Here is a 26,956-nt window from a genome sequence, read left to right as displayed (position 1 = left end):
CGTCAGACCGTCATAAGGAAGGAGGAAGAAGGCGTTGAATAAACCGACGAATTAAATTAAATCTAATTAAATCGAATAAAATTGAATTGAATTGATTCTAATGGCCAGCACACTCACGCATAATTCATCTTTACCTGTATCAGCATTGGCATGGGCGAATGAGAGGGGAGGTAGTTCGTTACCGCGTCTAGCACTTGGATCTTACGTGGAAGATTACAGTAATCAGTTGCAGGTGATCGGTCTTAGCTCTTCGCTCCCTCTAAGTGAACCAGATGTACCACCAACTGGTGTTGATGGAGGTGATTTCAATATACTAGCACAAGCACATCATGGATATCCACCAACAAAGGTTGCCTGGGAGCCAATATCCAAGCGTAGAAATGAATTAATAGCCAGTACATCAGATGTTTTGAAGTTATGGGAGTTTAATGAATTTAATCAGAGTAATCAGAGTAACTTTAATGGCAATATCCATAACCCAATCAATACCCAACCCTCTTCACTCAATTTAATAGCTCAATTGACTCCGAAAACTCCAGGAACAGCAGCACCTTTAACTTCATTCAGTTGGAATCATTCAACTCCTTCACGTATAGTTACATCATCTATTGATACGACGTGTACTGTCTGGGATCTTGAAACACGCACACCAATCACCCAACTGATAGCTCATGATAGAGAGGTTTATGATGTCTCATGGTTACCTAGATCCAGTGATATCTTCGTTAGTGTCGGTGCGGATGGTTCCTTGAGAGCGTTTGATTTGCGCAGTTTGGAACATTCCACTATCTTATACGAGACTAGTGCGATAGATAAGAGAAGAGCACAACCAAATACACAATCCAACATACCCAATAAGAATGATAACTCACCTATAACCAGCACCAGCACCACAAACGCACCCCTTCTACGTCTCTCATTTAACCCATACGACAGTAACTATCTAGCCACTTTCCGCGCTGATAGTGGGGATGTACACGTGTTAGATATGCGCTCACCAGGTGCGCCAGTGACTAATATACGCGCTCATACTCGCGGCGTTAGTGGTATAGCATGGAAACCAGATGGAGGAGTGCTTGCAACGGGTGGAGATGATGGAGCGGTGCACCTGTGGGATGTGAAGAGGGGTGAGAAAGTGGGTGATAAGACGGGGTCAAATGGGATGAGCAGACAGAGTAGTTCAGTGAGCAACAAACCTTCACTGTTGAAAGACAGCGTACTCAGTTATAGAGGTGCATCACCGGTGCATAGCTTGGCTTGGGGGAGTGTACCCAGTGTCGTAGGCAAAAGAAGTAGTTGGGAGGATTGGATAGCTGTTGGGGGACAATCACAGGTGAGATTAATGAAGATGTAGAAAATGGCATATATTTAGTGGTTGAAAGTGTACAGCCATGTTGAGTGTGTGTGTTGTGTTGTTGAGTATAGTGATGCTCTTACATGGTGTGTTTGATTCTTGTAAGTGTATCTGGCTGATAAACTCTATACACAGCGGGATTCTCTACGTTTGAATCGAGGAGTATAAATCCAACAGAGCCAGCAATTGATGTGAGTGGATTACACCATATAGTACACCACCTAACAGACTATAGATTGTAATGGAAACATTCCTCAGTCTTGCGCTGTTTGTATTTGGGTTATCACTGAGAACAACGAAACTGCACTCAATTGAATGGCAGACAGTGATGAAGGATAGAGGAATTGATCAAGTAATAAACAAGCCTAGTTTTATAAATGTGTGTCATTGAATTAACTTCTACCTTCTAATCCCCGGTGGTGGTGGTCCACCCCTTCCTCTCCTTGCATTAGCCCTCATTATAGTTGCTCTACCTCTTGCAGTACCAATACCTCTACCTTTCATTGCATTTGGACCGATACGTTTGAACCTGTGAGGCATGTCAGAATCGCAAGTATAACTACTCAAGTTAGCCCACTTACATTGGTGCATTCTGTAACATATCAGGAACAACAACAAACTTGATCATACTCCCTCTGATATAAACTTGGTCTAATTGAGAAACGCGTCCATCCCTTGCAGTTACTGTAATATCCTGTAGACTGACGTTGAGGTTGTCTTCAGCTGTACAAGGGTTTGTTAGATGGGGATAAAGTAATCAGATTACTCGTACCTTCCTGTAACTTGCCTCTGTACAACTGACCAGACTTTAATTCAATCGTTACAACGTGACCAAGGGCTGGGAGTGTGTGAGGATTGAGAATTTACACTCTAAACAGCCTATTCACTCTCATGGATTAATTTTATGGGTACAGAAGACATTGTTCAATGACTGTATTTATTCAACCTTCATCTAGTAAATTACTAGTCACTAGAAATTATTTCAAATCACTACAAATTACTGGAAGCTGGTTTAATTTAAAAGTCACTTGAAAGTAATTGGAATCACTTGAAATAACTGGTAATGTCCAATCCCTTCGAAGAAAGACAAGGTGTTCTATTAGAAAGGATAATCAAGAACGTTGTGGGTTATAGATTCATTCAAATACCCTAATAATCTATAACAATCCCAGGAGAGATGCAATGAAGCCTTCAACGAGCTTAACAAATGCGTTCAAGATGTAAACACCGCCAACAAAGATACCGTCATAACCTCGAAATTATTTGATAACTACAATAGAAATGTCAATTACAACTTGAAAGCTATTGGGGAGTTGAAGGAGCCTTTATAGATGTGGTTTTAATATATTTTTAATTTACATTCATCGCATTCCTTATCGGTATGCTAAACGTCACACGTGGCTCGATTCACATTCAATTCAATTCTCAACATCCATCATGAGAATATTAACGCTAATAACCAGTGAGATACTTTTGATATTCCAAAACTCCCACCTAATTCTCTCTCACAGCCATTTCCCTCCTTTTCTCCGCTCTCGCCACGCCACTTGTCGACGTTGTCAAGAACCAAGTTCAAGTATTGGGCGGTAAGGGTCACCCAGAAGACGCTCTTATCCACCTAATCAGAACTGATGACCTCATCGACGACCACCACCACAACTCGCACCTCCTTCAACGCCAATCACACCTCGTCTTCAAAATCCACTACGACGAGCCTGATCACTCTATTTACATCAACGGTGGCAAGATTGATCTCGCCGATGAATCCCTCATTAACTCTGATGAACCTCTCCACGCTGGTCCTGTCGTCAAGGTCGAGTCGCTCACTTTATCCCCAGAAGAAATCAATCAGGCAGACGACATTAAACAGGAACATATCGATAAGCTTCCAAAGGGTATCGTCGCAGCGCAGTTAAGACTCAAGGGCATTGATATCGACGAGAACACTCGTCGTCTTGTTGTTTACATTAAGGTACTCGAAGATAATGCAGAGCACCACCTATCAAACCCAATTTTCACCCTTCAAGTCACTCAGCAGAAAAAGCCAGAAGTAGCTGATAGCGACGCAGTCGCAGCTGATAGGGAGGCCCACAGAGTCGCTGATAAGGAAGCATTCATCGCGCATATCAAAGAGAAGATGAACAAGGTCCACCAGAAGATGAAGATGATGAAATTGGCTCATAAGCACCAACACTCCCACTCTCACTCTCACCTCCCACCCCTCGTAACTCTCAAGCATGGCAACCAACTGAAACACGTTCCTTGCAAGATGCATCAAGCCACTCACAACCACAAGGCATCTCACAAGTCATCACAGCCATGCTTCAGACAGAGATTCCATTCGATGGTCGCCAATCTCGCCTCCGCCATCCACAACGCCTCCTTCTTCTCCCTCTTCCTCATCTCCTTCTTCGGTTTCTGGTCATGCGCTACCCTCGCGCACCTCACTGTCGCTTTGAAGAGGGCCCGCGCTGCACGCCACCAACAAGCTTACGAGCGTGTGCCTGGGCATGAGCAGGAGAATGAGCAAGGTGACAAACAAGTTGAGAAGGTTTGAAAGTATATTTTGTAAAGACTAATTCTTTCAATAAAACCGACAATGAATAAATTCTTGAAGAATAATTTGGTACCTTTACAAATGGCAGCCGACAGACGACTGGTTGAGACTAGCCACGTCGATCTCCCTGTGAAATACATAGTGTCCAACACCCGCGCCGAGGATGACTGCAGCGATGAGTGGTGCGTTGTAAGTCATGAAAACGAGCATCAAGAAGAAGGAGAGTGCTGCTGAGACTGCGTAGAGGAGACTGCGCTGTATTTGTTGATGTTTAGGCACGAGTAGTTTTCCAGCGCGTCTGTTCACAGTCACATTTTCTTCCACGTCCCCGCCCTCATTGAAATTCACATCCACATTGTACGCGATGGCTAAACTAGCCGCTATCGCTGCATCTGCCACCCTCATACGCCATCTGAGCCATTCGAACAGCACAGCGAGGAGGGTGATGGTGAGGAGCGAGAAGATGGCGCTGGTGAACGTGGTGATATGCCAGCTCTCGAATACCACGCAGCGGTCTGTGATGGACCAGTTCCACAGCATATCCATCTACCATTGAGGCGTTGGGTCAGCCAGCAATCTCACCACGAGCACCTCAAACACACCTTGCACGTACCCATATCCATATCCATATCGCCGTGATTGTGATGATCCATTTGAGTTAGTCTGGGTTAAAATGGGTTAAAATGGGTTAAAATGGGTTAGTCTGGGTTAGTCGGGGTATGTTGGTGGTTGGGTAAAATGTGGCAAATGTATCATCTATAGTGCATTCTTCTTACAGCTTACAGCTTACTCCGACTACTAACACTGCTGCCACTCCCACTCCTGCTCCCCATAAACCTCTCCACCTCCCGTACTAGCCCGTCGATCTCCTCTTTGGTGTTGTGTGCGTGGACACACACCCGCACACGGTCACTGCCTCTAGGCACCGTGGGGAATGTCACTGGCCGCACTAGAAACCCCCGCTTCTGAAGCGTGCCAGCCAGTTCCCTAGAGTGAGGCGTGAGGATGGGTGAAATGGGTGTGTCAACAAGGGTTCCAGGGGTGCCGGGAGAATTGTGAGAATTACGAGCAATTGTTGCCCCAGATTCACCAGATTCACCAGATTCACCAGATCCAACGGAAACACGAGTTACACCACATATCCCACCTAACCTCCCCTTCAAATAGCGTGAATTACCTTCAAGTGAGTGCATTTCCTTTGTAAATGCCCCTTGAGCCAACAACCGATGAACGACATCGATAGTGTGGAGGTTAGACATAGACATGCAAGTGGAGAAGATGAGTGGACGGGCGTAGTTGATGAGGTAGTGTCGTATGCTGGGAGTGCAACACACGACCGCCCCCGCCGCGCACAGAGCCTTACCGAAGGTGTTGAGTTTGACAGAAATGTGTTTGTCGAGCTCAAGTTGCGATACCAACCCACGCCCTCCCCCCATGTACCCCGTCGCATGTGCCTCGTCGACGATCATGTGCACGTTGCGCTCTGCTGCGTCGTCTGCATCTGCTTGTACCGCCTCCACAGCCTCCACAACCTCCTGCAACGGACACACATCGCCGTCCATCGAGTAGACCGATTCGAGCGCAACGAACGTGCTCGTCGCTCCGGGCATTTGCCGCGCTCGCCCCACCAACTCAGCTAGATGTTTAACATCGCTGTGGCGGCAGGGCCACAAGTGTCGTGTTCGACTTGAGCGCATTCCGTCATGCACGGAAGCGTGAATGAGTTCGTCGTAGATAACGACATCGTGCGCGTCGGGTAGCGTGGAGAAGAGCGAAACGTTAGCATCGTAACCGCTGTTGAAGAGCAGCGCATCTGGTGCCCTGTAAAAATTGGATAGACGACCTTCGATTTGGCGGTGTAGCGCACTGTCCCCGTCAAGCAACCTGCTTCCTTTGCTGCCGAGCACTTGCACTGTTGGCTCGCTCAGTGTCCCCTTCACTCGCTTTATTAGCTGCTTGTTGCGCGATAGCGATAGATAGTCATTGGTGGAGAAGTCAATTAGCTCCGTCGTTGGCGTCGCCGTCGCTATCGCATCCCCACCAAGTCGGCGTAACAACCCCCGCTCTTTCCGGCTCGCTAGTACCCTCTCTATCCTTCTCTCCAGCTCGTTCATCTTGTTTGTCTTCACTTTATTTGCGATTGTTTGTTGAAGAATTTTAGATAACAGAAATGACGCAGAAAATTAGAGTGAAAATTGTCATTCAAGAAAGGTTTCACAGGATAATATCCAATATATAGTTGTACAGCTGACTTAATATTCCCTCCTTACGCGCATAATCACGCGGACTGCTCGACTCGTACACATCCCCCACGGCCATCTTATCTTTCTTGCCTGCTTCTGCATCGCCTTGCAACGACTTGAGAATGCGTGTGCTGCGTTTTACACTAAATGGTAATACCCTAGCTATGCCACTCAATTCAGACTGTCTTTGTTAGTAGGTAGTCTGGTATTGTGCGTTGTATGCTCACATTCGTCAGCGTCGCTGGAAGGACATAAGTGCCTGTGTTTTTGTATCTGTCTATCACCTCACAGCCGAGCACGCCGACAACGAGGCTGTATGCGTCGATGCTTAGTGGTGTGAGTGGGTGAGTGGAAGTACAGATACACTCCTACGTGAAATCTTTGTGCCTGGAGTCGAGTAAGCAGTGCCATATTGAGCAACCCCACTCACCCATTCTCCGTAAACGCGCTATTATCGAGAATCCACGCTAATCTGCGTGGATAGCATCGCTGCAGTCTAAGCAGGGTGTATAGAGCGACGAGAAACATCTCTATGCCTGGGTTTCTATTGTTGTCGTTGTAGTGCCTCTCTATAAACTGTTTAAGCGTGTCGATGATGGTGCTATACGGCAGTCGCCGAACTTGAGTATCCACACACAATCCCTCAAATACCCTCCTGCGCTCATTCTCCACCCGCTGATGAAACTCCGCTCGCACTTTGTTCTGCTCCCGAGTCAAATCCACTCGCTGGGCCGGAGAAGCGTGAATGAAGAAGGCATCGACATCCTTTGCTTCGGTGCTATTACTTATTTTATTTTTGTCATAGAAATTCTCGCAAACTCCTCTAAATTCTTCCAAATCAACGTTCATAGTCGACGCCCAACATACGCACAATGATCAAGGCGACAAACTGCGAGAACTTCCGGCTGTGCTCAATACTCTGTTCAGCCAGTTTTCTGTTAGGTGGGCTGAGTTTATTTGCAGTGCAGCGCCCTTCTCACACCACGCCAGGCACTCTGTTTACGCACTGGATCGCAGATCATGGTACTCTATGGCAAACCCCAACAGCTGATTCTCTCTCCACTGCTCTCTCGTACTATCGTAACTTAGTCTCCACGCCAGACTCAATGAAGGCGGTTGTTGCGCTCGTCGCGAGTATCGGCATAAGCTGTCTTTTGATTGGCCTCTTTAATGGTTTCGGTGGTGATTCCGCCTGGGTTTTTGAAGCTGCGTCTCTCTTCCTCTTTTCTACAGCCGTGGCCGTATATTATTTACACGCTCTGCCGCCTTTATCCAACATACCACATTCGATGGACACAACGATGCACCCGCCATATCACCATCACTGGTCCACGCCCCCCAATCACCCACCCTCACTCAGTCCATTCGATACCCCAGACGTTCTTCTGCCATCAACCCCTCCTCAGCTCATCGCTGCTATCAGGGACATTGCAGCTGCTAACCTTCTTTGCGCAGTTAGTCTCACTGGCGTGCTCCTCTTTCTTGCTGGTGATGCATACGTTGACTACGAACGCCAATTACACCGTAGTATGGATGAAAAGACAGATTAAGTGAAAATTTGCATCAATTACTTTAATTACTTTGGTAGATAGTACAATTAGAGAAATCTGTATCTTGTATTTCGTTTCTTCTCTCTCTTTTAAATAGCTTATAATGATAACATATGTCATGCAATGCAATGCTGAAAACTGATTACTTGGGATATTAGTTGTGCGATGAGTGTGATGAGTGTGATGAGTGGAAGGTGTCTTGAGTGCCTATTAAACGTCTACTGAATGCTTCTTTCTTGATCACCCCCTTCAGTCGTTCCTCTTGCGCTTAGGTGATGGTGGAAACAACTCTGGATCTCTCACCCACTCGCCTGGCTTGATGCCTAATGCGTTGGCAGCATTAACATCTCCAAGACTGGCTAATTGTGCAAGTTTCTTACGCCCAGGTCCGCGTCTTCTGACCTGCTGCGCAAATGCACACGATTCTGCTACACCCCTCCTCACACAAGGTGAGCATGGATTCTCACCATCACACTTCAGCCTCCTTTGACGACAGTTGAAGCATGCTATTGGTTGTCTCTTTTGCTCATTGGGTTTATGTGGTGGGATTCTAGATGTGCCTATGTGTGGTGTTTGAGGGTGTGTTTGTGGTTGTGGCTTTGCCTTTTTTTGTGTTTCTGTCTGCTTCTGCGAACTTGTATTCTCCTGCTCCTGTTCTTCGTTGACTCTGAGGTGGAGTGGTATTTCGCGTGCTTTCTTGAGGTGTTCAAGCTGATCGTTATCAGATTTTTCTTCTTGCTGCTGGTGTTGTTGTTCCTTTTGTTGCTGTTGTACTTGATCGCGTTGCTGCAGTTCCCGCTGCTGCTGCTTCTGCTTGATTTGCTGCCGCTTATGATCAAGCTGCTGCCGCTCAAGTTGCATTTGGACCTGCTGTTGCTGCTGTGTCTTCTCCATAATCTCTCTCTGCTGCTCAAGCGCTATATTATCAAAAGCCTCTTCAAACTCGTCGCCGCGGGAAGAACCTTGACAGAAATAATTAAGGTAGTTTGAGTGATTATATAAGTAATTTGAGCTAATTAAGCATGATTTCCATGGTTGTATTGGATGAGTGTATAATATTTCACTTGTCGTCGGAATTACGCATCCGCCATCTAGTTCCACATTTACGTCAGATTTGTAGCCACAATGTCAAAGCCAAGGTACGCACCGTCTGCATGTTTTGAGAAGTTATCAGGTTCCCATAAATTGTAATCCTTTGAGTTTATCGATGGCGCTGTAAGTCCACTGCTTGCGCTCGTTGTTAGCATCCCAGTCGCCCGCTTGAAAGGCTATCACACTCACTTGAATATTGAAGACTGTGGTAGCGGGAGACGCTGGGTAAAGATAAAACTATTCGACATAGTCATCATAAAATATCTTTCTCTGCTTTGCGTCGTCGTTTCTAACAATTTCTGTTTGAGTGATGGCTGATGTAAGTCTCGAAGTTCCGAGGCGCGACTATGACTTAAGCAAACCGAAAATTCTTTTTGATAATTTAGTTCGCTCTGAGCGGATTGGATCGGAATGTGAATACACTGATATGTCACTTTTGAAGAAAGCACTAAATACCCTCAGAGGCTTTTTTCAAAGTGTTTTACTGTACAAAGCTAAAATTATTACCCCAAACGTAGATACTATCCCTATTCCAACGTATATGCTGTTTTCGGAGAGCTTTTCCCCGTGTCAGCTGCGTCATAAAGCTAATTTGAGCTACCCACCATCAACCACCACCCCCACCAATACCCCACCAAATCACCTTTTTCAATATGATCGATGCAGCTTTCACAGTTTTCAACGACTAATCCCATCATTTGTATCAACGATACCCTATTTTGCATTAGTTTATTCCATAAATGGGCAAAGTCTCACCCTAGTGCGACGCATACCGACAACGCCGTGATTAATATAGTAGATTTATTCAAATCCAACATCTTCTGCTGCCTGTCGTGGCAATTTAATCCACTATATTCGGTGTTTTGTATTTGAGTTTCACGACTGCCCTCACTACCACTATCAATCAAAGATGCTGTCTCATCTCTATCCGTAGCACTATTCTTGCCCTCACCAAATTCCAACTTGAAGTGCGACTCTCTCCTCCAATCGGTACGTGGGGTATACAGGTACAACATCATGACGTTGTCGAGTGAATCAACGAGTATCATTCCACTGGCGAACAAAAGTGGGAACAAAAGAATACTGTAGGGTTTCTGCACTTCTTCGGCAGCTAACGCTGACACAGATAGTAAGACCATAGAGGAGGTAGTGTCGAACCCGAGACTGAAGAGACAGCCAATAACATATAGCTTGCTTGGCCTATCCACCCAGTTTAAAAGAGGCGAAAACAATCTAGACAAGAAAGACGGAGATTTAGGTTGTAAATTTCCATCTTCATGGGTGGTGTCAGTGAACTGCATCTGTGGTAGTGTCAGATTGTAACCACTCTACGTAATCACCCCCACATACCTCTTTGCGCGACTGTATAGCTTGCCACAGAGTGAAGCTGTTGGTGACACCCAACAGCATTAGGAACGCGGTCGATATGACACTTCCAACAACACCACCGAGTTGCTCAAGCGTGTTTAAGTTGTCATAAACCTGCGCACCAGCTACCAAAGCAATCGTGACAATAAGCACTACCGTTGAATGACCTGGTCTATCTAATGAGATTATTCTCACCGCGGTAACTGATTAGGTCACTCACCGGCAGCGAAAAAAAATCCAACTGTCACTGGATAAATGCCATTTCTAGCAGTGAGTTTTCTAACAGAATTATCGATTGATGCTGTGATTTTAAGTGGGTCTTATCGAATATGGTCATCAGACTCACCGATGTGATCGCTCTGGTGGGGTGGGTGAGCGATACTATAGCAGCGTCTTCTTCCTTACTCACATCCAGACCATGGCGCAGTCCGAGCGTCCACGCTAGCAGCGCCAGAGAGAGTAATCGATCCGAGAAGCACAGCGCAGTGACTATCCATAGTGCTCCATTGAGTAGGGCGAGCGCGGCAATAAGAATAACAGCCCTCGTCAGTATTGTTGTCTTGCACTTGGGCATTTGCATTGTCGTCAAGCTCATTGAGGCTGTCAAAGATAAGAGATAGGCGATTGTTTCTCGGACGTAAATGACGAACCTCGGGGAACAAAATCCGAGCAGTTTAAATTAGCGTAAAAGAATATTCAAAAACCATTTATTAAATTATTTCGACACCTACATTTCTAACCCACTCAAACATCCATCCAAGTAAGGTGAAAATTTTAACAAAGTACAACTTTAATCACGCATCGATTTCAACTCCAGGCGGCGCACCTATAGCATCTTTGATAGCCTTGTACATGAAAAACTGACTGCTAACCAATCCAGCCGTCATCCAAGTCCTAGCTCCAAGACCCTGCCATAAACCAGTGAAGCCCGTCTTTTTAGCAATTTGGATGAGTTGCGAAGTCGCTGAACGATTTTTATCTGAACTACCACTTATTTTACTCATCAGCGTGTCACCGGGATGACTCAATACCGCAGCTGCTACACCAGCCGCCAATCCACAACCCAATGTCAAGGTCAACTCAGCACCCTTGTTATTGCTGATTTGCTTTCTAGTTTCTGAGCTCAAACTTCTATTAACCATGTTGTGAGCGAATTCATTTGTCATGAACTGCCCAACAGCGTATGGCACTTGCTTGAAGATAAGCGGTACGAAACCGGCGTATAAAACCTTGAATCCACCTTCACGTGCGAGTTTCAAGAATCCATCAACCATTCCTTTAGCTCCAAAGTTCTTATCCGAAACCAGTCTTATTCTCGTTGCCTCCAAGGGAGCCAAAGCAACGTCAGCAACGAGCTCTGCGCTTGCTGCTGACGTCAAATAAATCATTGTTCTATTTCTAACAGCCTCCTGATGGGAGCCAACGCTGAGGACAGAAAGACGCTTGAAGTATTCATAGAAACCGAACTTGAGACCACCCTGGAAGAAGTATCCAACCGCGGTTGGTCCAAAGCCAGTGAGCAATGTTGAGGGGCCCTCTTTGGATGCTATCTGCTTCGCTCCACTGAGTAGATTTGCTCCTCTAAAAGCACTGTCCACTTGAATCCGAGTCTTGATGACGTCAAAAGGGGTGAAGAAACCATGAGAAAGTGTGCAGCACGTGGCACCGGAAAGGAAGAAGCTGCCGTAATCTTTAGGCGTGTAAGAAGGTACCAACGGTGAAGTCATAGTTGGGAAGACGGATGGGAGGATAGCCAAATTAATCTCGAGGCCGCGAAAATTGAAAATAAAATCTAATTATACATACTATGCACGGGATTGAATCAATTATGCTTTTTATTTGGTGTAGTTGTTCTCACTGCGGGGTACTTGTCCTCAAGCTGTTCTGATACGTATAAGCCGATAGCAGAGAAAACAAAGACAGAGGAAGCTATCATCAATCTATTGCGTGGGTGTATTGCTGTTGCTGTGTGAGCGGTGCGCGCTCATTGAACAACTCACTCACACTTCCAGCTCTCCCAGACTGGCTTGTCGTTTTTGAGTGAGCGGTGTGTGCCCTCGGATGGTTTGGGATAAGGCTGATGGGAGTTTTGCTGGGAATGCTTCTGGGAGTGCTGCTGCTGCCCTGTCATGGTAATGCAGAGGCAAGGACAAGTGCTACACAGAGAACAATATCAGCGTGAAAAATAGACTGTGTTTACCGTGATATTCAAAATTTATTTCATTCGCTGTGAACGCCGCTCAACGGAGATAAGCAGTTGGACACGAACATGGAGGTCAAAGCAATCGAACAGGCTGTTCAAACGTTGAAATCGCGAGTACCAGCTCAATTAGCGTCACCTGTTATTGGAATAGTCTGCGGCAGTGGCCTCGGTACTCTGGCTGACGACCTCGATTCACGTTTTGAGATTGATTACGCTGAGATTCCTGGGTTTGCGGAGAGCGGCGGTGAGTTGAGCGTTTCCACCGTCTACAACGCCTAACATTTTATAGTCAGCGGCCACAAATCTAAATTGGCCTTCGGTTTCTTAGGAAAGGATATCAAAGTGCCTGTAGTATGCATGCTGGGGAGAGTGGGTTTCGCCCATTGAACGTATACTCAGGCTAACAATACGCTCAAGTTTCACATGTATGAAGGTCTGCACAGTCTACCGTACTTACTCTCATCCTCACACCAATTACAGGCTGGACAGCTTCTCAGACTATCTTCCCTATCCGCACAATGGCGCACTTGGGCATTGATAGCATCATCAGTTGGTCTTTATTCCACCGTCGCTGAAACTCCGTCTCACTCTCATCAAAGTCACAAACGCTGCCGGATCACTCAACCCTCAAATCCCATCTGGAACTAGTAGGTGTGTCTTTTGGGAACCAGAACACGCTTCTAATTCCCAACAGTCGTCTCTGTGCACGATCACATCGCTTTCCCCGGATTAACCGTGAGTGTCTTACAGTCTTGCTGTCTATAACAACAACACTGCTTACAATATACAGTCAGAGAACCCACTCAAAGGCCCTCTCGTGCCTATCCAGACACCAGCATTGAAGAAAACTACGCCTGAACCACCACAACCACCACGCTTCCTCCCTCAATCGGACGCGCACAACTTCGATCTTCGTCTGTTGGCTCACAGAGCAGCCCATAAGATTGGTTTGAGCAAGGATGCCGTGGTTGAGGGTACCTACTGCTGGGTCACCGGTCCAACCTACGAAACTCCAGCCGAGGGCCGCTTACTGAGACAAGCAGGTGCGGACGTCGTTGGAATGTCAACCATCCCTGAAGTCATAGCTGCGCACCACGCTGGAGTCAAGGTTCTCGTTCTCTCGCTCGTTACTAACCTCGTCGTCATACCAGAATCATACCCTTCTGCAAAAGCAATCGTCGAGGCAGAACTTAACGGCACTCCTCCACCTGTATACAAAAAGTCTGAGGTAGTTAGCCACATGGAGGTTCTTGAGGAGGGTCAAAAGAAGGCTCAGGACATGCGCAGACTTGTTAGCGAAGTGATCGAATCTAGAGCACGTTCTCAAGGATTAGTTTAGACCATTTATTCGGACATCGTTAATCCCATATAAATATTATAGATGCATTTCTTACAATACTACTCACCGCCGCCAATTACCTTCGACGTGTTTGTATGCCTTGCGCGATTGTGAGTAATCTCCTCTTCTCCAATGCCTCCAAGAACGCAGCACACTGCCTACATATTTGGCTACCTTCTTCTCTGCGTATTTCTGTGTTCCTAGTTAGCACGTGGAAGCTGGCTTTTGTTTGTAAACGCACCTCATATGTCAACGATACCAAGACATTCACAAGCACAATGCCCAACAACTTCAAGTGATACGACCATGGGAAAGGCATCAGCTCGAGCAGCTCGAAAACAGCGCCAGAAGGTAAGAAAAGGATAACGACAGCGCAGCCAAATAACACAACCAGCGTCAACAAGAAAAGAAGATTCGTGTAGAGCGGCTGGCGGAAAGGCGGACCAACACTAAACACCAGAGCTACCAGCACATACTGGAAGCAAGATACTATAAAGATTGCACTGTTCTCATAGTTCCTCGTCTCTAGCTTGTCTACATTCACTTCTGGTGGCTCATACCAAGGCTGACGTCTGACATCAAAAAAGACGAAGAATTGAATAGCTGAGCAAATAACAGTCTGACCAATTATAGACGTCAGTACCTTCTTCGAAACTAGATTAGCCGTCGGCCGCTTCGGGTGGACGGATGGATAAGGTAATGTCCTACCCATTGTGACGGCAATTGGTAGAATAATTGCAAGATCTATAGCTAGGAATTGAAAGTCACCTAAGCTAGATGCGAATGAGTATAGCAGAGTTATTGATGTGAATTGGATGAGCGAGTACAGAGCCATGTACTTGAAACAACTGAATGATGTCACTAGTGCTGATCTACCCTCTTTGAGCACCTCAATGAGACAGCTTATATCGGGGGTATTTGATGTGAAAGGTGCAGCTACCGATGCTTCTGCTTCCGAAAGAGACAAACCAACATCTGCAGCCTTGAGAGCACCACAGTCATTCGCACCATCACCACAAAACCCAACTGTATATCCTAACTGCTGTAATCTCTCAACCAATTCGCATTTCTGGTCTGGTGACATTCTCGAAAAGATTTGCGACTTGACCAGCATTCTTTCTAGTGTTTCCAGCGGGGAGAATTCCATCATCCACCTAAAAACATCTCCAGTGACTGCGAGATGATAATCTTGGTACTCTATATTCAGTTCGCTGTTATCGTCTTCCTCATCGAGAAATGGTCGCAGGGAATATGAATCGAGTTTCAACTTGTCATCATCTGCACTCGACCATTCAAGCTGAGCAGCTGGATCTTCGCTTGTGCCCCTGACGAATGTCGGAATAAATACATGACCAGCCACACCAATCAAACCACATTCACGCGCTACACTTATTGCAGTTCTTGGATTATCGCCCGTCACCATACGTATTGCCAGGTGTGCCTGTCTGAGGGTGGATATAGCAGGTGTCGTACCTGGCTTCAATTTGTTTTCAAATATAATCAATCCCAAGAATTGCAAACCACTCTCAGCCTGTTCACGCTTCATTCTTTGTGCTTTTATCCAAGTCAACCCAGGTATAGACTTTCCAGCCAATGCAATCACTCTATAACCATGTTTGGTATAGTAAGACAACAAGTCATCATAATCTTCTGGGAATGAGTCCTTATCGCAAATTTCTGCCATTGATTCCGGTGCTCCTTTAACGTACACCTCCATCGACTGTGACTTAAGTTTTTTCACTATAACGCTCATCCTCCGCAGACTTGAGACAAAGTCGAATGTCCGTATAACTCCCAACTCTAAAAACGATTTGCTCGAATTTGACGTAACAGTTTTGCCTCCCGGTGGTCGAACTATTGTTTGCACCAGCGCGGATGGTCGTTTTGGAATGCGTGATGATTTACTCTTGCCTTTTTTATCTGTGTGATTATTTTCAGTTATTCCAGTTGATCGCTGCTGTGAGCCAATTTTGCCTTCTTCGAGTGTCCAATTTGTGTTCTCAAACATTTTGATATCGAGTGGGTCACCAATCACTTGGTCGTCGACAAGCTTGAGGCTGTGACAGGTAACCAGAGCGTACAACAACGCGTGATTCTTCTCGAGAGGTATATCCGACGCATCTTGGTATAGTTCGGAGAAACGATTAGTTGCATCCTCCTTGGATCTAATTCCGAGCACGTCCAGACCATCCTCAGTAAGTGTACCAGTCTTGTCGAAACAAACAACGTTGATTTTACCACCGACGTTTACTCTTGTTGGTGAGATACAGAATACACCTTTCTTTCTCAATCTGCTGATAGCGAACGAAGTACCAATCGACATTGTAGCTGGTAGAGCAGGCGGGACGACAACCGTAATTAGGTCGAGTGCACGAACCATGATTGTATGCCATGCTATACCAAGCTTTATAAAGTTGACACTCGATGCCAAGAATCCCAGAAAAGCAATACCTGCAAGTACACCGATGAAGTTCATTGAGTCTTTGTAAAATTTGAATCCCATCGGTTTCGGGAAGAGCATCGAGCGCACAAGGGCACCTTTGGTGGTGTTGAATCCTGTACGCGTAACTAACGCTAACGCAGGACCTTCCTGTCCATTTGGAAGAACACCTTCACCGCGCACCCTGACGATCTTTGTGCCAGAATACATAAAATGACGTGCAAGGCTTGGCGATATGTCCGTCGTACCTTTTGGCTCTGACTTTGCATACGTCCGCAGGATTGAGTCAGAAATTGGTACTTTTGCAACAGGTACTGATTCACCAGTTAGCATCGATTCATTGACAATAGCATCTCCGTTGAGAAGGATTGCATCACATGGTACGGTGTGCAGATTTGGGTCTGCAGCGTCGAATATGTCGCCTGGTTGGAGAGTTGAAGATTCAACCACTTTCCCTAGTCGAGCGTTAGAAAGTCAATGTAATAATAAGGCACTCACACTCGTTATTGGACTTCAGCCAGACGGCACAAGAGTACTTTGACATCTCCTTCATCCGTCTGACTGTCCTCTTTGTCTCGATTAGGGTGGTGAAAATTGAAGATATACTAATGACGGCGATGCAAAATGCATAGTAGTAGTAGTCGTCGATACTCCACAGCACAATCGAAGCCACCTGGAAGACGTAAAATGGGTGAAGTACCTCATCTACAAACAGCTGACCCCAAGACCTTTCTTCGATTTCTATTTCATTCAAACCAAACAATGCACGGCGCTCTTCACGTTTGGATTCTGATAAGCCGCCTGCGACAGCACCTTGGGAAATCCAGCGCGGATCACGCCAGTCTCTTGAGTGTTCTTGTTAAGGAAATCCCATCAAAACATTAAGACGCACCTGATCATCCTGAATACACCTTGTTCATCGTTTAAAATAAATTTGGTGTATCTGTAGTCAAAGAAACGTATAAAACCAGCCGAGGAGGAGTCACTGCTTGTTCCTGATTCAATCGTGTCTGCCGATTTGACTTTACTGGTGGATGGCGCTGATTTTGTTGTGTCATGAGGAAAGATATGTGACATTGGAAAGGGAAACGGCATCGATTCAATGTCGTAAAGATTGACATGACCAAACTGGGTTTCAATAACGACAAAAGTTGCCTCCTTTCTATCTGAGTGGCTAGTAAAGGGTGCTTCAATTGCAGCCCATCGCAACCACAGTGCTGGTGTCCATCTACCGATAAGAGCGAGAGTGCCTAGAGTCAACAGCACACCGAGACACCAAAGCAAATGACCGAATGGAGAAGCTCGGAAGCCAGTGACGAGTAGGGTGACATCCTCTTCTTGGATGTATATCCTCTGTCTAGATTGATCACCACTTTGACTTGCCTTGGTGAGAAACTCTGCGTCAGGGTTTATGGTCTCTTCTTGAGACAGCTCCATCGGTATTCTCGTATCACCAAAGACAGGATCAGCTGCAAAAGTTCCAGTTGGCATAAATTCATTGGAGCGCCTCCGTCTACTAGAAGCTGCAGAAGAGGACTCTGAGTTATTTAAACTAGCCGCTGCAGAGGAGGCCATTTCAGAAGAAGTGTCGTTATCGTCTGAAATCTCTTCATTCGAGCTATAACCCCAGTCAGTATCGCTGACTGCACTTCCATCACTTGCACCCGGTGCCGCACTGCTATTCCTGCTCACCGGCGGACGTCTCCGGCCGGTGTCATCATCATTCCGGCCTGCGAAAATCGATGCAATTCCACTAAACACCCCCGAGTTTTTACTAGTACTTAGAGGCGGACGTTCAGGTTCTGTTTCTAGAAGAGGGCTATTGGCGCTGCTGTTGCTGTCACGTCTTGCTCGCGTACGAGAAGCGGACCTGTCTGCTCTCCTGTAAAGAGGTCTGCCAGAGCCTGAGTCGGAGCCCTCAGAAAAGACGCTAGCGGAGCTGCCTCTGCGATCAGCGCTTGGCCTGCGATCCAAACTTGGTCTGCGCGCTTGCGAAGAGCCGGCAAAGCCGTGTCGGAACGATATGGCGGATGACGGAATAGAAGCGTTATCTGGACCGCTGAAGATACTCCCGCCGTATTCATCGTTCAAGTTGTCAATCTGCGATGCCCGTCGTCTGTGTGCGATATCCAGACCAACTGTCTCTATCGCGTTATCATCTGCACCTTCTGTGTAATCAGTGAGATGGACATTCTCGTCTTCATCGTCATCATCTCTTTGCTGCGAGGCTAGTGGACCGTAAAAATCAATTTCGTTGACGTCGTCGTTGCCATCTCGAAACGACATGGAGTGATGGAAGTTAGAGTGAAACGACCAAGGTAGTGGATAATTATGTTGAAATTATCGAGATGCGCACAGGGTTTTTCAAAGCAGGCTATTCCACGCAGCGGCAGATCTTACTTTCCAGCCATACGCTATCGATCCCCGCAAAAGTCTAATTTCTTTACAACCGCCGGTGCAATCGGCCTGACAGGCAGCGCAGTGGCTTTAGATATGCACAGGAATAGACTAAACTGTGAATCGAACCCGGAATCTTCTCAGGTCGCTCCATCGCCTGCGAATACGTCAGACGAAGGCGTCGAAGATGTACCGGATAGTATCGTCAACTACAAGCATCTTGGATTCGGATCAGGTGGGTAAACTTCCATTTCTCGTCTAACTCCCACTTACCCACTCAAATAGTCTGTGGTATCTGTATGTTTCTCCCCTGTCTCTGACTTACCCCGCTCACAATAAAAGGTTGCGGTATTTTCTTAAAGAAGGGCGCTAAGATTCTCGCCTTCTTTGTCGGTGGTGCTTTTGTTTTTCTGCAGTATATGCGCTCTCAAGGACTGATTGTCGTCAAGTGGGACAAAATGAGCAAGCGATACAACGCGTCTCTTCGGCGCAAGTTGAGCGACAGCAGCTCTCAGCGTGGTGTGACAGTTGCCACTGTCTGGAATAAGCTCGTTGAGTGCGTTATTTTCAATGCCCTATCCAACACAACTAACTCATTCATCAGCTTCCTTACCGCAGACTTTCAGAGTCGCGCTACATTCGTCGCTGGCCTTGGTTTGGGTTTGAGATTGGGTTGATTAGGTTGATTAGATTAAAGGGCTAAAAATGAACAATTATAGTGTACAATGCTAGATACATATTATAAGTTATCAAAACAGGCTAAAGATTTTCATTCCTATGCTGTCAAATATATCACCAACAGAGTCGATCAGCGATATCGCACTGGATGATTCTCTGATAGGCTTGCCGTCTATGTGCTTTGACCACGCAGGCTTACCGTCTATCCAAATAGTTGCGTTGACTGTGGGGATTGAGCTTGTTGTGTCAATGTCGAAAGACGTCCATTTGACAAACCCATCTGGCAAGTATGCCAGCACGCGATCTTCAGGTCTGGAAACAGTTACGTGCTCGCTGTCTTGTGCGGTTGTGTGTACCAGTGAATCAGGGTGAGATAATTTCCCGTTTCCATTGGAAATCAAGTAGGGATAGAGGTCTTTGAGTTGCTCCTTCTTTACCACATCCTCTATCCATGTAGTATGGTCCTGCTTAAAGGTCCTCACTGGTACACTGAATTGGCTAAGTGGGCTGGTTGAAAATTCCGTGATGCTGTCCCTCATCTCCACAGCTGCAGCTTCGTGGCGATCCTTGAGTGACGGTTAATGGAATCATCTTGGGTGTAATAACCACTTACGCCAGATAAGACAATCACATTTGGCACATACTGCAAATCAACTAAGCTGAGACAATGAACATAACACCAAACTCACCTGCAAGACATCTAGCAACCAGCTGCGTTCATGTTTAAAACCACTCCAAGTGTCAAGATGACCATCAACGCCTTTCCACAGTTGAGTAAGCGGTACTGAAGAGCTAAGAAACTTGAAAGTAGCCGTGTGATTCACATCGCTGAGCCATTCGAGGAGGGCAATCTTTTGAGTCTCCCCAAGCATAGTCTTTTCAGGTCCATCTTGAGCATTATTAGCTGATCTATGAGCGCGTGTGTCGAGCGTAAAGAAAGCGATATCGCCATAATTGAATGAGTAGTAGTTGGTGCCTGGTACTCTTGACTGAGGGTTACCTGCAGCGTTGTATGACTTCCATCCGATCATCGCTTCTCTGAATGGGGAAGCATCAGGGTTATCCAGTCCAGCGTAGTTGTTGGCGACTTCATGATCGTCGTACATGTGGTAAAATGGTAGCTGCTCGTAAACCTTTCTAAAGGAATCTGATGACATGGTTTGGCGATACTTTCTCCAGTAGTTCTCTGGTAATGTGCCTATACTCAGTGGGATATCAGCATAAATGAAGTCGCCCAAGAAGATCATGAACTGTGTGGAGCGGTTGCTGATGTATTCAGCGAGCAAATCGAAACCAGGTACTTGGAAGTGAGCGAATGGTCTGTATGGGAAGCCGAGAGTTACACACGATCCAGAGACGAAGGATAGCTGAGTGCCACCATTTCCACCCCACATGGAAGCTTTGATAGAAGTTAACTTAGGATCTGGAGAAGTCTTTAAAGGTAAATGTGAGGGAATACCAGGGATAGACTGTCCGTTCAAGTAGACTACGCTGTAATCGTATTCAATCGACGGCCAGAGATTTTCTAGAGTGACAGAGTCCATCCAGTCAGACTCAGGCGATGCATTTGCAAGAATTGGGCCTTGGAGCCAAGTATTTTGTGTGTCACGGGCTTTGTAGACGACTTTAGCGAGTGGCTCGTGGTCGCCACCGTCGTAAGAGTGCTGAGAGACCCAATTAGGTGGAGGAACGCGTGCAACAACCTTGGCAGAGAGGTGGGTGACATGACCCAGCCTCGCGAACGCAACATTCGAAGCTGGAAGAAGGAGAAGGGGGGACCATAGGAAGTCCATGGCCATTATAAAGACAAGCGTGTTGATTATGAAGTTTGCAAGATTGTACTGGTAGTCGTTGACGGGGATTCCAAATATGAGAGCAAGTGCTGGATGAGTGCGTGTAGATTTACGGTGGCGTTTTGCAGAGTATGAGAAAAAGAGATAGATTGGGTATAAAGCAGCGATGGCATAGACAAATACGCGTCCGGGGATCTGGAATTCGCGTGAGTCTCATTAACCTCAGATTACACAACATGCAGAACACACCAGACGAAGAAACGCGTAAGAAAAGAGCCTGAGCAGCGTAGACGACGCAGCTGATGATATTTCCAGCTTTTTGATTGGCTCGAGTTGCATCGGTGGTCGTTGATGGGAAGAAGAAGCAGCTGAGTGAAATATCCAAAGCTGGGAAATAAAAAGAGATTAAAAAAGAAGTTAAACATTTATTTCGATTTCCTCCTCCTTCTTTCTTCAACGATGTCACTTTCCATCACATCCAGCGTCTTTTTGAAAAGCGGTCAAAGAATCCCGCAAATCGGTTTTGGGACTTATGAGAGCACGTCTGAAGAAGCTTATACGTCCGTGAAGCAAGCTTTAGAAGCTGGCTACAGGCATATTGTGAGCTGAGTGAGGCTATCCACATCACACCACTAACGCCCCCAGGACACAGCAGAATGTGAGTGAATAGCGGGTGCAATTCCCCCACTCACCGCCGACAGGGTACGAGAATGAAGAGGCGTGCGGCAGTGCGATCAACGACTTCATGGCGCAATCTGGTGTACCACGCGGGGAGATTTTCTACACAACAAAATTAATGGCCAATGATGGTCTAGAGCATTCCCGCAAAGCCATTCGCGAGAGTGTGAGATTAAGTGGATTGGGTTATTTAGACCTTTACTTGATTCACGGCCCATATCCACACAAGGAAGGCAGATTGGCTTCGTGGCAAGCTATCGAGGAGGCGATCGACGAGGGGCTCATTAGATCTGCTGGTGTATCAAATTATGGAATTCGCCATCTAGTTGAACTCTCCTCAACTAAACACCCCGTCTCCGTTAATCAGCTCGATCTACACCCATTCATGCAGCGTAGAGAAGATGTTGCTTACAACAAACAGAAAAACATCTCTCTTGAAGCTTGGGGCCCGCTCGCGCGCGCTATGAGATTCAATAACCCTATCCTCAAACGCCTCAGCGAGAAACACGCTAAATCTCCTGCTCAGGTGCTCCTCCGCTGGTCTGTCCAGAAGGGATACATCCCTCTCCCTAAATCTGTCAAAAGAGAGCGCTTAGAGGCTAATAAAAATATTTTCGACTTTGAGCTGTCTCAAGATGACATGGCCGAATTGGACAGCTTGGACGAGTACCTCGTCACTGACTGGGACCCAATTGGAGATGCATCTGTGTAAACTTGTGTAAAAGGACAAATAATATTTCATGTATTACAACAGTTGTTTAGTCATTTTGTTTGTCTAACAAGATAATAAAAATTGCATAACTTAGTTTCAGTGTGTCAGTTTGTGGGGGCTTGAAATGTATGGATTCTCGCGGTGACTTAAGGTGTTGAGGTGTTTAAATTGGATCATAGGAAGTTCCAGGGAGTGTGTTTGGAGGTGGGCCACCAGCAGCCCCGCCATGTCGACGTCCACCAGCCGATCCAATAGGCTGAAAATTCTGCATGAGGCAGTCCCATGCGTTAAGATCAAAAAATGCGTGATGAGGTGTACTATCATCGATAACGGAGCTGTAAACGGGGTGATGGGAGTTGTACTGAGTACTAGACCCAGTCTGGAAGGGCGACTGAACGACTTCTGCGTCCTCCTTATTCGTCGATAGCGCTGCATATGACGTACCCCCGTTGCCGCTATTACCGCTGTACGTCGAATGCTGTGAATCCATTGCACCCGGATAGAGATTTGCATGTGGTTGATATCCCGCTCCCACACTCGACTCGCTCATTTTATCCTCAGTTTGGCGCAATTGCAAAGGATTTCTACGCATGTGTGTCGCTTCGCCGTCTGTATGTGTGACATCTTGACCGCCTGAGCGTGGACGCAAGGCTGACTTGTTCAGTATATGAATTATCTGCGGTGGTGTTGTTAGATGAGCGCATGAACCCACATACTCCACTCACATCTGTCAGCTTGTTGCGCCACGTGATGGCCTCATCGCCGCCACCACCTTTCTGCCATTGTTCGAGTATCTCGACGACCTTGCGCAGCCCATCCAACGCACCTTCACACTTCTCTCTCGCCCAAGTGTAGTGCTGAATGAGTGCGCATGAGCAGAGACAGTACACTGCTATAAACCAGCTGTAGTGTACGTTAGCGAGGCTGCGGCGTCTATCATTGCATGTTTACGCACTGGTCCATTATGCTCTGGTTCTGGTACACCCATTCAATGCATTCCGTCGACGCTTCATACACCTTCATCCAGCGTTGTTCGTCGAGCGTCTGCTTCAGTCCTTCGGACACTGCTCCGTCGTTAGCATTGGAGATAAAACTCTACATTCATTCAACCCACTGTCATTCTCTGATGCTCGCATCATCGGTCTGAACAAAAGCAGACAGAGTGTTACATAGGCCATATGCAGTATACCTACGACGCTATCAGCTTGACTTGTTTCATATTTAAAACCTCATCACCCACCAGATTGGGGGCTGGACGAAACACCGGTAAATTTCAAACTAATCGGTAGATCTCCCTTCCATTGCTCAATATCCGCTGCGAGACTGAAAAGTTGTTCGTCAGTGACGAGACGCAGCCCCACTGCACTATACAGTGTCTGAAGAATACGGCCAAGCAAAACGGAGTTCTTGACCATCTCGACAAAGAAAGAATGAGGTCTATTGTGTTCTTCGTTTATGATAGGCTTAGACTCCGTATCACTATCATCCCTGTAGAAGTCGAAGGGGGAAGGGAGAAGCACGTCGCAGTCGACTAAATTGATAGACATAGGCAATCCATGCGCACACGAAGCCCACCTATCCATTATCACAACCGCTGCCCACACACGTCGCCTGCGATTTGACTCTCGCTGCGAGCATTCCTTTGACTCTTTATGTAGACCAAGATCATGAGCCATGCGAATAGCTGCACCACTTCGCAACCATATCGAGCTACCTGAGCTACCGAGTGCGGTTGAATGTGCGTCTGTATTTAAACTGCATATAAGCAATGCTTGGATAGTGACCAGTGATGAACGCGATAAGGTAGATCCAGCCAAAGTGCTATTCAACGCTGACCGACATGCATTTAGCGTTTCTAGTGGTATTTGACGTCCAGTAGCTGCTATCACGCAGCATGCTCGCAGTAGCAACGGATGAGGATGGTTGTAAAATTCCTCGCTAGTCAGTACTGGAAATATTGGCGCTATATCTGTAAAATAGATGTTTAGTAGCATTTGCGTGGTTTCCTCATCTAACTCAAGCTCTGCAGGTGGTTGGATTTGCGATGATTCACGCTTGATTGCGGCTGGTTTAGCTAGAGGGGCATCTTGTGAGCTGCCTGGACGATTCTGCATTTGGTGTATCCAGCCATCACCATTTGCAGTCACGCTGCTTTTCTGGTGGTAGCGATCGTCGACAGCTTTGAGATTACGCTCGACTGATGTCGGTAGCTGGGCTTGAGAGTGGACTAGATAGGAAATAGAGGTGGGTCCCAACATTCTAGCTTCTGAAGAAGGTGGAGGTAGTGTCATATTCTCACGTCCGCTGTGAAAATTTTAGCATCTTTAGAATTGTTAGCAGTCTGAGACCCACACTGGCGGTAATCTGAGCGGAAACGAAGGTGGAGGTGGAGGAGGTTCCCTTGAAGGCGTGGCAGTTGTTGCTATCGATGGATTGCGCGCTGTTGCCCTTGAAGTCGTAGCAAGATGTAGACCAGAGGGTTGTTGGTTGAGGCCAACGCTCGGCGGCATCACAACGGATTGAGGAGGTGAAGGACGCGATGAAGGTGGTTGAGATGAAGCATTAACTGAGCTTGCACGTTTCTTAAATCGCGTCTCTGAAATAGGCAGATTGCTGGTGCAAGGCAAACCATTTTGCTTGCAGTGCCTACAACAAGGAGGTTCTGAGATAGTATTAGCGTTTAGTGTCTGCCAATGAATCACGAAACTCACCCAAATCAGGTAGGAAATCGCATCTAATTTTCCGAGCTCTGGGGACACTTATCAGAAGTCATATTGAGTGGGGTGTGGAGTACGCACCTGCAGCTGTCACAACTTCTAGTTGTTCTAGAACGTTTCTTGATTGGCTGGCCAGTCTGTGGGTCGAGTACTGGAATTTCTGGTGACTGATCGTTTGCCGACTTGCGCTTTCGCTGCTTCTGGGCGAGTTGAGTGGGTTTGGGCTGCTGAGAACTGAATTCAGGCGGTGGCCTGTCACTGTTTTGGCGGTAGATAGGTGGCAGCTGAGGCGCTGTTGGCGCTGGTGCTGGCTGTGGCCGGTGGTAGATCACTGATGGACCAACGAACGGCTGCAATGTGGGATGGGAGGACATTGAGGGCAAATTTACTTGGTTCGTATTGGCGCTTTTTGGCGTGCGATTTACTTGCCGTTGCTGATCGCCTCCTTCTCGTCTCTCGGCCATGGAAGTTTGAGTTACAGCGAACGAACGGATTTCGGAACGGGATCGAGAAATTTCAGCTTTTGGATTAAATATTTGGAAGACAGGCTTTGTAGCTGATAATTTATATCAGCCAGTCTCTCCCACGGCATCTCACTCAGCTGATGCAGTATATTCACCAAACTAGATTCGTTCGCCGAAATGCACATGATCATCTTTTGGTTCAGTCGGATGCAATATATTAGTCCATGCTGTACAATAACATCATATATCATGTTGCATCCTTGCCGAATCTATGAAATGCCTATTTTCAGTTGCCGAGAAGCAGCGGAATAGGAGTGAATTCATCGAGGTTTGATTGTTGAAATAAGAAACAAACTATAAATAAACTCCAAATCATTACAATCCAGCTGATACCGTTGTCGCTTCAATCATCTTTGGTAGCACCACATTCTTGAATTTTTGAGCTTCGATGAGAATAACACGTCCGCGTACATCAGCACCAAACTCATCACTCTCTCTGTTTACAACGTGTTGGAATTGGTAGTCTGCAACTAGATCTGTGAACTGGTGTTTGTGTGTTTGTGTTAGCGAGATGCACCACATAAGACACCAGACCACTTACATCCTGAGTAACTTCGTCTTCTGGATGGAATGTTTGCAATTTGGATTCGTTTCCGCCGCGTTTTTTCTTCATTGGACCTTGTTCGCCTGTGTCCATATCAATATCGTTATCTGATTCAAAGTATGTTCTTGTAGGAATGATAAAGTGAGTGAATTTGAAATCATCTGGTGCCTGCCAAGGTTTGTTAGTTAAATCAATAGCCCCGCTTTCCACCTACAGACTGGCTAGCCAATTCTAATTCCTCAAGTAAGAATCTCAGCATATGTGGAATAAGTACGACAGGCATGTTGACAAGTCTCTCTCCCAATAAGACACCGACGTTGCTTCCACTCTCGTCGCTCAAAAGCTGCATGAGAGTGCTACACAGCGCATCATTGTTAGCTGATTTTGCTCTACCGACGAGGTAGCTCGAAAGCTTCCCGACGGCGCTGTTTCCTTTGTGTTTCGATAGACTGATAGCAGTAAGGAAGGCGTAAGGATCGGACTCCTTTCCATCAACCTTGATAGTGCTACCGACGTTGTTTTGAGATAAAATTAGATCAGTGAGGGTGTGTAGCTCTAGGTGTTCAGCATCTGAGTGGAATAGCTGCGTTAAAAGATGCTTTATAGCGTGGTAGTCTATATCCTCCAAATTGAAGAAATCGAAATCAACGTTAACAATCTCATTATCCTCGTCATCCTCTGCAGTGGTCTTGCGCTTTGTTGTACCCTTCAATGGCTCCTGTAAACTCATTTTGAATATCAAATAATCACGTGATGGATGTCTATCC

At 46.4% G+C, this 26,956-nt stretch overlaps 18 protein-coding genes across 18 annotated transcripts; 7 read left to right on the top strand and 11 right to left on the bottom strand.

Moving 5' to 3' along the window:
• Positions 1 to 100: 100 nt before the first annotated feature.
• J056_001380 (DDB1- and CUL4-associated factor 7-like protein) lies at positions 101 to 1,354 on the top strand (the record flags this gene model as incomplete). The annotated part of the gene is made up of 1 exon (XM_009271008.1): positions 101 to 1,354. One exon carries the CDS (start codon positions 101 to 103, stop codon positions 1,352 to 1,354), a length of 1,254 nt encoding a protein of 417 aa, XP_009269283.1.
• A 399-nt stretch (positions 1,355 to 1,753) lies between these two features.
• On the bottom strand, positions 1,754 to 2,275 carry J056_001379 (Small nuclear ribonucleoprotein Sm D3; the record flags this gene model as incomplete). Its single annotated transcript, XM_009271007.1, has 4 exons — positions 1,754 to 1,883; positions 1,936 to 2,077; positions 2,127 to 2,192; positions 2,242 to 2,275. The coding sequence occupies 4 exons, from the start codon at positions 2,273 to 2,275 to the stop codon at positions 1,754 to 1,756; spliced, it is 372 nt and encodes a 123-aa protein (XP_009269282.1).
• Positions 2,276 to 2,417: 142 nt separating this feature from the next.
• On the top strand, positions 2,418 to 2,685 carry J056_001378 (DASH complex subunit dad4; the record flags this gene model as incomplete). The annotated part of the gene is made up of 2 exons (XM_009271006.1): positions 2,418 to 2,477; positions 2,527 to 2,685. 2 exons carry the CDS (start codon positions 2,418 to 2,420, stop codon positions 2,683 to 2,685), a joined length of 219 nt encoding a protein of 72 aa, XP_009269281.1.
• A 106-nt stretch (positions 2,686 to 2,791) lies between these two features.
• J056_001377 (uncharacterized protein) lies at positions 2,792 to 3,911 on the top strand (the record flags this gene model as incomplete). Its single annotated transcript, XM_009271005.1, has 2 exons — positions 2,792 to 2,816; positions 2,866 to 3,911. The coding sequence occupies 2 exons, from the start codon at positions 2,792 to 2,794 to the stop codon at positions 3,909 to 3,911; spliced, it is 1,071 nt and encodes a 356-aa protein (XP_009269280.1).
• A 75-nt stretch (positions 3,912 to 3,986) lies between these two features.
• J056_001376 (Copper transport protein CTR2) lies at positions 3,987 to 4,564 on the bottom strand (the record flags this gene model as incomplete). Its single annotated transcript, XM_009271004.1, has 2 exons — positions 3,987 to 4,457; positions 4,514 to 4,564. The coding sequence occupies 2 exons, from the start codon at positions 4,562 to 4,564 to the stop codon at positions 3,987 to 3,989; spliced, it is 522 nt and encodes a 173-aa protein (XP_009269279.1).
• Positions 4,565 to 4,690: 126 nt separating this feature from the next.
• Positions 4,691 to 6,025, bottom strand: J056_001375 (Putative 8-amino-7-oxononanoate synthase; the record flags this gene model as incomplete). Its single annotated transcript, XM_009271003.1, has 1 exon — positions 4,691 to 6,025. The coding sequence occupies one exon, from the start codon at positions 6,023 to 6,025 to the stop codon at positions 4,691 to 4,693; it is 1,335 nt and encodes a 444-aa protein (XP_009269278.1).
• Positions 6,026 to 6,125: 100 nt separating this feature from the next.
• J056_001374 (uncharacterized protein) lies at positions 6,126 to 7,003 on the bottom strand (the record flags this gene model as incomplete). Its single annotated transcript, XM_009271002.1, has 4 exons — positions 6,126 to 6,335; positions 6,382 to 6,481; positions 6,527 to 6,541; positions 6,585 to 7,003. 4 exons carry the CDS (start codon positions 7,001 to 7,003, stop codon positions 6,126 to 6,128), a joined length of 744 nt encoding a protein of 247 aa, XP_009269277.1.
• Positions 7,004 to 7,026: 23 nt separating this feature from the next.
• On the top strand, positions 7,027 to 7,704 carry J056_001373 (uncharacterized protein; the record flags this gene model as incomplete). The annotated part of the gene is made up of 2 exons (XM_009271001.1): positions 7,027 to 7,096; positions 7,145 to 7,704. 2 exons carry the CDS (start codon positions 7,027 to 7,029, stop codon positions 7,702 to 7,704), a joined length of 630 nt encoding a protein of 209 aa, XP_009269276.1.
• A 249-nt stretch (positions 7,705 to 7,953) lies between these two features.
• Positions 7,954 to 9,044, bottom strand: J056_001372 (Maltose fermentation regulatory protein MAL13; the record flags this gene model as incomplete). The annotated part of the gene is made up of 3 exons (XM_009271000.1): positions 7,954 to 8,666; positions 8,852 to 8,931; positions 8,986 to 9,044. 3 exons carry the CDS (start codon positions 9,042 to 9,044, stop codon positions 7,954 to 7,956), a joined length of 852 nt encoding a protein of 283 aa, XP_009269275.1.
• Positions 9,045 to 9,548: 504 nt separating this feature from the next.
• Positions 9,549 to 10,744, bottom strand: J056_001371 (High-affinity nickel transport protein; the record flags this gene model as incomplete). Its single annotated transcript, XM_009270999.1, has 5 exons — positions 9,549 to 10,097; positions 10,147 to 10,331; positions 10,385 to 10,465; positions 10,511 to 10,523; positions 10,574 to 10,744. The coding sequence occupies 5 exons, from the start codon at positions 10,742 to 10,744 to the stop codon at positions 9,549 to 9,551; spliced, it is 999 nt and encodes a 332-aa protein (XP_009269274.1).
• A 214-nt stretch (positions 10,745 to 10,958) lies between these two features.
• On the bottom strand, positions 10,959 to 12,295 carry J056_001370 (uncharacterized protein; the record flags this gene model as incomplete). The annotated part of the gene is made up of 3 exons (XM_009270998.1): positions 10,959 to 11,927; positions 12,023 to 12,123; positions 12,169 to 12,295. The coding sequence occupies 3 exons, from the start codon at positions 12,293 to 12,295 to the stop codon at positions 10,959 to 10,961; spliced, it is 1,197 nt and encodes a 398-aa protein (XP_009269273.1).
• A 138-nt stretch (positions 12,296 to 12,433) lies between these two features.
• On the top strand, positions 12,434 to 13,706 carry J056_001369 (Putative purine nucleoside phosphorylase; the record flags this gene model as incomplete). The annotated part of the gene is made up of 7 exons (XM_009270997.1): positions 12,434 to 12,611; positions 12,657 to 12,736; positions 12,785 to 12,800; positions 12,848 to 12,916; positions 12,967 to 13,014; positions 13,062 to 13,102; positions 13,158 to 13,706. The coding sequence occupies 7 exons, from the start codon at positions 12,434 to 12,436 to the stop codon at positions 13,704 to 13,706; spliced, it is 981 nt and encodes a 326-aa protein (XP_009269272.1).
• Positions 13,707 to 13,769: 63 nt separating this feature from the next.
• On the bottom strand, positions 13,770 to 18,432 carry J056_001368 (putative cation-transporting ATPase; the record flags this gene model as incomplete). Its single annotated transcript, XM_009270996.1, has 4 exons — positions 13,770 to 13,898; positions 13,948 to 16,601; positions 16,645 to 16,991; positions 17,039 to 18,432. 4 exons carry the CDS (start codon positions 18,430 to 18,432, stop codon positions 13,770 to 13,772), a joined length of 4,524 nt encoding a protein of 1,507 aa, XP_009269271.1.
• Positions 18,433 to 18,477: 45 nt separating this feature from the next.
• On the top strand, positions 18,478 to 19,220 carry J056_001367 (FUN14 domain-containing protein 1; the record flags this gene model as incomplete). Its single annotated transcript, XM_009270995.1, has 4 exons — positions 18,478 to 18,778; positions 18,829 to 18,840; positions 18,886 to 19,099; positions 19,148 to 19,220. The coding sequence occupies 4 exons, from the start codon at positions 18,478 to 18,480 to the stop codon at positions 19,218 to 19,220; spliced, it is 600 nt and encodes a 199-aa protein (XP_009269270.1).
• Positions 19,221 to 19,292: 72 nt separating this feature from the next.
• On the bottom strand, positions 19,293 to 21,353 carry J056_001366 (uncharacterized protein; the record flags this gene model as incomplete). The annotated part of the gene is made up of 4 exons (XM_009270994.1): positions 19,293 to 19,787; positions 19,835 to 19,864; positions 19,911 to 21,209; positions 21,264 to 21,353. 4 exons carry the CDS (start codon positions 21,351 to 21,353, stop codon positions 19,293 to 19,295), a joined length of 1,914 nt encoding a protein of 637 aa, XP_009269269.1.
• A 120-nt stretch (positions 21,354 to 21,473) lies between these two features.
• Positions 21,474 to 22,404, top strand: J056_001365 (uncharacterized protein; the record flags this gene model as incomplete). The annotated part of the gene is made up of 3 exons (XM_009270993.1): positions 21,474 to 21,614; positions 21,660 to 21,672; positions 21,716 to 22,404. 3 exons carry the CDS (start codon positions 21,474 to 21,476, stop codon positions 22,402 to 22,404), a joined length of 843 nt encoding a protein of 280 aa, XP_009269268.1.
• A 163-nt stretch (positions 22,405 to 22,567) lies between these two features.
• On the bottom strand, positions 22,568 to 25,585 carry J056_001364 (Transcriptional activator protein acu-15; the record flags this gene model as incomplete). Its single annotated transcript, XM_009270992.1, has 8 exons — positions 22,568 to 23,080; positions 23,130 to 23,307; positions 23,360 to 23,468; positions 23,519 to 23,593; positions 23,645 to 24,708; positions 24,757 to 25,066; positions 25,116 to 25,153; positions 25,203 to 25,585. 8 exons carry the CDS (start codon positions 25,583 to 25,585, stop codon positions 22,568 to 22,570), a joined length of 2,670 nt encoding a protein of 889 aa, XP_009269267.1.
• A 375-nt stretch (positions 25,586 to 25,960) lies between these two features.
• Positions 25,961 to 26,919, bottom strand: J056_001363 (Protein bcp1; the record flags this gene model as incomplete). Its single annotated transcript, XM_009270991.1, has 3 exons — positions 25,961 to 26,128; positions 26,187 to 26,357; positions 26,404 to 26,919. The coding sequence occupies 3 exons, from the start codon at positions 26,917 to 26,919 to the stop codon at positions 25,961 to 25,963; spliced, it is 855 nt and encodes a 284-aa protein (XP_009269266.1).
• Between the last annotated feature and the right edge of the window lie 37 nt (positions 26,920 to 26,956).

The sequence above is a fragment of the Wallemia ichthyophaga genome, assembly GCF_000400465.1.
Source record: "Wallemia ichthyophaga EXF-994 unplaced genomic scaffold scaffold15, whole genome shotgun sequence".
Taxonomy (NCBI): Eukaryota; Fungi; Basidiomycota; class Wallemiomycetes; order Wallemiales; family Wallemiaceae; genus Wallemia; species Wallemia ichthyophaga.
Note: the sequence above shows the minus strand (reverse complement) of the source record. Positions and strands in the feature narration are given on the sequence as shown.